The sequence below is a fragment of the Propithecus coquereli genome, unplaced genomic scaffold, assembly GCF_000956105.1.
Source record: "Propithecus coquereli isolate 6110/MARCELLA unplaced genomic scaffold, Pcoq_1.0 Scaffold82, whole genome shotgun sequence".
In the NCBI taxonomy this organism is placed as follows: domain Eukaryota; kingdom Metazoa; phylum Chordata; class Mammalia; order Primates; family Indriidae; genus Propithecus; species Propithecus coquereli.
The window spans coordinates 1,950,738-1,956,289 of NW_012154396.1; the positions used below are offsets into that span (position 1 = coordinate 1,950,738).

At 31.1% G+C, this 5,552-nt stretch overlaps 1 protein-coding gene across 1 annotated transcript in view; it reads right to left on the reverse strand.

The window, feature by feature from the left end:
- CALCRL (calcitonin receptor-like) overlaps positions 1-5,552 on the reverse strand; it is a 53,419-nt gene that overhangs the window by 44,932 nt on the left and 2,935 nt on the right. The window contains 3 exon segments of the mRNA XM_012663634.1: positions 1,902-1,993; positions 3,426-3,538; positions 3,640-3,750. Of these exon segments, the coding sequence (XP_012519088.1) occupies positions 1,902-1,993; positions 3,426-3,538; positions 3,640-3,750 (316 nt within the window).

The window sequence follows — 5,552 nt, forward strand, 5'->3', positions numbered from 1 at the left end:
GACAGGCATGAGCCACCGCACCCGGCCTAAGCCATGTTTTTTTAAAGAAAATCTGAATAGAAGAAGGAAAACCATAGTACCAACACCCAAACGCTCACATAATCTTTGATATTGCACTTTGTTGTTTTTGTAATGCTGTTTTACAGGTTTTTTTTTTTTTTTGAGACAGAATCTGGTTCTGTTGCCCAGGCTAGAGTGCAGTGGCGTCAGCCTAGCTCACAGCAACCTCAAACTCCTGGGCTAAAGCAATCCTCCTGCCTCAGCCTCCTGAGTAGCTGGAACTATAGGCATGCGCCACCATGCTCGGCTAATTTTTTCTATTTTTAATTGTTTGGCCAATTTCTTTCTATTTTTAGTAGAGATGGGATCTCACTCTTGCTCAGGCTGCTCTCGAACTCCTGACCTTGAGCAATCCTCCCGCCTTGGCCTCCCAGAGTGCTAGGATTACAGTCGTGAGCCACCGCACCCGGCCGGCATGAAGTTTTAATAAACTGTCCATAAGCAACTGATGTGACGTACTAATTATCAAGGCAGTGACTGAGAACTGGCAGTTAGTTGTGAGCAAGAAACACTTGGTAGCTTGTTGTAAAATGTAGTATAGTATATTTAATTCTTCAAGAAATATTTTCCATGTTTTAGGATAAAAACTCTTTCCAACTAACTTAAATACATTTGTACACAATTTACAAAAGGAAATATCACATTTAAACATATACACAAATATTTAATTTGCTTTATTTAGAGTGGGTTTTTTTTGTTATCTTCTAATGGTGTCCAGATAATGTAATAAAACAAAATGCCATTAAAGAGTATCCTTGTAGATTTCAAAATAAAATAAAATAAAATAAAATAACTGATGTTGATTCTTAAGAGGGGCAGATTTTCAAAAATGGCAACTCTGATGTAATCTTTAGATCTCATGATTTTGAGCCCATGAGAGACAATGGTTGATTGGTTGGTTTATTATTCTATGTATTCTGAATATTTAATGGACAATGGGCTAAAAACTTATGCTCAAGTTACATATAGACAGAAAATCTAACTATCTGATAATTTCTGGATTTGACTTATTTGTATATGCTGCTACTTCAGATATTTCTGTAGCTGCTAATACCCAAGATGACTGTTGCTGCTTATGTAAAAGACAACAACAATGGTGATGAAGATTCGATGAAATATAGCTACTTACTCTTGTCACACTGCTTTCTATAGTTATTGTTGTTGATCAAAATTATGAAAATCATGTTAAGGCATAAAATAATGCATGATTAGAAATTTACCTTTCTATAAATTTAAAAATCACTTGTTGATTGGTTGATTCAAGAAATTGGAGCTAACTCCCCCTCCCCAAAAAGAAGTGAATTTCAAGTAAAATTGAAAGTAATAATTTAACCTTTTTAATGATGACTAGGAAAAATAACCTAACCATAATATATTTGGATTATATTTTCAATAATATATATTAAATGCCATTGCTATTATTTGCAAAAAAACCCAGTTCCTATAATGCACTTATATACTGACATTAAATTTGATCAAAATGTTGAACATTCAGTTAAGAAGGCCTACAGTTCCCAAAACAAATTTGACAGTTTGCAAAACAAATACAGTTAGGTTTATAGATTGGTTTGGGCTCCTTTCTTATTATATGACTTTGTTCTTATATGCCCACTAGTTTTGTAAAATTGGAGTTAAGATGTTTCATCAGTCTCCTCTACATATTTTATAAAGCTAAGATCAACTTATTTCAATTTATTTTAAACATTCAAGTTATTTTAAGCATCTATATTATAAATCACGTATATTTCATATATTTTGTCAGCACATGACATAAACATACACATGACACTGCATTCACCAAAGACAACTGGTAAATTTTAAAAACATTTTTATATACTTACTTGAAATAAAAGAAAATTCCAAGTGATACAAGCAGTGATGCAATAGATAATCCATGTCCAATAATAGTCAGGTAAAACAAATTCAGTGCAGTCTATAATTTGTACGAATAAAGAAAATTAGACTTATATCAATACTATGAGTACCTATAATCCTACATGTGTAAAAGCTCAAATACAATGGAATACATTTTATTTTTAAAAACATGTGATCTGATATCCTAGCCTTAAAACGATTAGCTTGCAAACAAATAAATGCTTGAAAATATCTGGAATGAAGAATATGTATGGGAATTTATCAAGTCACATCAAAATTTACAAATTGTATGCTCTTTTGTTTAAAAAATTAGAAGTCAAATTTTAAATCCATGAAGTAATACTTTCATTGATCTAGGTTGTATAATATATGACACTAGCATTTTATATTTTATGTACTTTAAATCAAAGGCAACTTGATGAATTATTTTCTTCAAACTTAAATACCACAGAAGGTTTTCTTTCCCCACTGAGTTTCTTTCTCCTTTGGCAAATTTGAATCTCAGAGACATATCTCAGTACAATAACTTATAAGTTCCTATGATCTGTACAAATGTCTTCCTTCTACTGTTTTTGACTTTTTGTCTTTTATTTTTATTCATCTGCATTCTATTTATTTGTACTCTACCATTTTATTGTGTATTTTTATAATTCTCTTCAAACCCTTCTCTGAGTAAGCATAGAATATATGGTTTATAAATATAATGATAGCTGGAAGTTATCAAGTGCTTATTATATGCTAATCTTCCAAGTATTTTTCTTGTGTTAGGTCAATCCTTATGAAAACCATGAGGGTGTAATGTATTCTTACTTCATTGTACACATGAGGGGACTGAGGCAGAGAGATGTTAAATGGCTTGTGGAAGGTCACACAGCTAGGAGGGGGCAGAAACAGGAATTCAGATATCAGGATTCACAGCTTTAATCATTGTGACAAACAGCCTCTAAATAGACAAATGTGAAATATGCAAGCATTTTCTATCAAAGCTTTATTATTGGGACAAACTGTGATTAACTTGGACTTTAATATGTGGCGTTAAAAATGGGAACATGAACGCAAGTGACCTAGCAGCCAGTAAGAATGAAAGTCTTCTGTTGAGGGACCAGATAGGCTGTTTAAACCCTGCTGGGCTTATCCTGTTTACTTGAGCACAAATTCAGAGGTAATTCTAGAAATTCCACTACAAATGAAAGTGTTTCCTTTTCTTACACTTTTAAGGTATGTTTTCTTTGGAAAACTTGAAACCCCAATACTGAGACATTGACTTGTAAATCCACTATTACCTAACAGGATTGCTTCCTCCTTGTAATGACAAAATCAATAGTAATTCTTTCCACAGATATTTTTCTTCATTATTTTTCTTAAATTATATTATGAAAAGGTTTTATAAGGGAATGGAACACTGACTAAATTTTCTCCAGTACTGTATTGGACAACTAACTGTTTGAACAGATAGTGTAAATTAAATTTAAAACACAATTATTATGTACCTTTACTTTCTCATGTGTGTTCACAGTACACTGGGTATAATTCGTCCATGTTCTGTTGCTTGCTGGATGTCTAAACCAGTTTCCATCTTGGTCACAGATCTTTGTAACTTTTTCTTTAAAATTAAAAAGGAAAAGAAGGAAAACAGTAATTTAATTAATCTAGAGTTTATTAAATAGATGTCAAGGAGATACGTAAATAAATTTCTGCTTTTACCTGAGGGATCGAAGTCTTGAAAGTAATCAGGGCAGAGCTGCATTGATTCGGTTCCTGCCGCAACATCATTCCAGCATAGCCATCCATCCCAGGTTCTGTTGCAGTAAACTCCTTGAGGGGGAAATAGAAATTAGGGATAACTAACTGCCTCTACGTTTACATAAAGACATAAAGTCTTAAGGGTGGTTTCACACTGAGATAGAATAAAGGCTGTCTACTGAAAATAGAGATATATGTTAAAAAAATCTATGGCTATCACTGGTTTTTTTACCAAGTAATTATTAGAATACCTAATTTCTAAATTGAATTTAGAAATATCTAAATATATATAGAGTTTAGATTTAATTCTAATTTTCAAAGGTAACTATTTGTTTAATAAATCACATAGTCTTTGCTGGTTTTCCTTAACTATAAAATAGTGATTAGTATCCCTAGACTTGAAATTCAAAAAACATGGGAACTTGGAAACACGTTTTATTTTAGAAACTGTATTCCTGGGCAGGGTGTAAGTATTTTCTGAAGCAAACAAATAATAGTACAATATTTCTTATTATACCATTTTAACCCTAAAAGATTCTTTTTTAGGCCTTTCTACCAAATTCTAACTCTTTGATCCTTTTCTTTTCAAATGAAGTAGAATGTTTAATATCTCATATTTTTCTTGAACATGAAAGAAAAACCTCTTAAATTAAAAAATATAAAGTTTTTTAAGGCATAGAGAAATTAACTAACCAATGTTCCAATGTTATAACAGTCTATAATCAGAGAAAGTAATTTTTTAACTTGTCAGATACAGATAGAACCCTGAATGCTAAATGAGATGTTTATTGTTTTTAAAAGATTTGCACAGCAATCTCAGAATTTATCTAGCCCTTATGAAAATAAAACAAAATTCCAATGGCTTGAAGGTCCAAATAATTTGAATTAAACAAAAACAAAAATACCTCAGATAATTTTAGTTTTTTCCCCTATGATTTTCAAACAATTATTTAAATAGTTTACATTCATATATTACTAAATAAAAGACATTTTGTGGCCTATCAGAAAAAATTTTCTTGACATAGTTTTAGAAAGCCTCTCAAATCTGTCCATATTATATCTCTAAAAGAAGTTATCTAATTAATTACAACACTGGCAGCATGACAGATTGAAAGGTCTACAATTTTTCAAAGTGTGTTTTAAAGTATTTGAGTGAGATGTGAGTAGGCATTCCATTTAAAAAGTTTCTCTGGTCAAACGGATTTTGGAGACACCAAGTTAAAACAAAAACAGTTCTTTATTGCAAGACTTTCTAGAGTATTTAAAATTACAAGTGCATTATGAAGCTTCAAGAAGAGGTATTATGCAGTGATCCTGAACTTATTTTACCACATAAGTATTTTATTATGAAACTCTTACAAAGATATTCCTATTGTTCAACAATTACATTTAAAATCTACTTTTAGATATATCTAGATTATTTGGAAGAATTTAAAAAATTGGAAATATCTGAAGAGTATATTTTGCTTTGTTTCACTGTGAGTTTTCCATTTTATATTTTAAAGATAATCCTGTCTTTGGGGTTTGTCAGGTAAAATATAGGACCTGTTTTAGTTTTGCTAATCTGTCAAGTCTACCTGTATTGCTCATCTTTTTTCTTTGATGTCTAGATAAATGTCCAGGGCTTAGTAAGCACTCAATAAATGTTACAAAAGAAGCAAAAAATATCTTAATGGAAATAGAAGCATTGAAAAGTCATTAGCTTTGCTATCAAATGTACTATGCAAACTATGTGTATTACGTTAAAAAAAAAAAAGTACTTTTGTAGTCATCATTTTATTATGCAAGCTCCGATCAAGCAGGTTGTGAAAATACAAATTACATAAACTGAAGGTCAACTGTCATTGATTTAATTAAAGACATGTCTTTTTTTT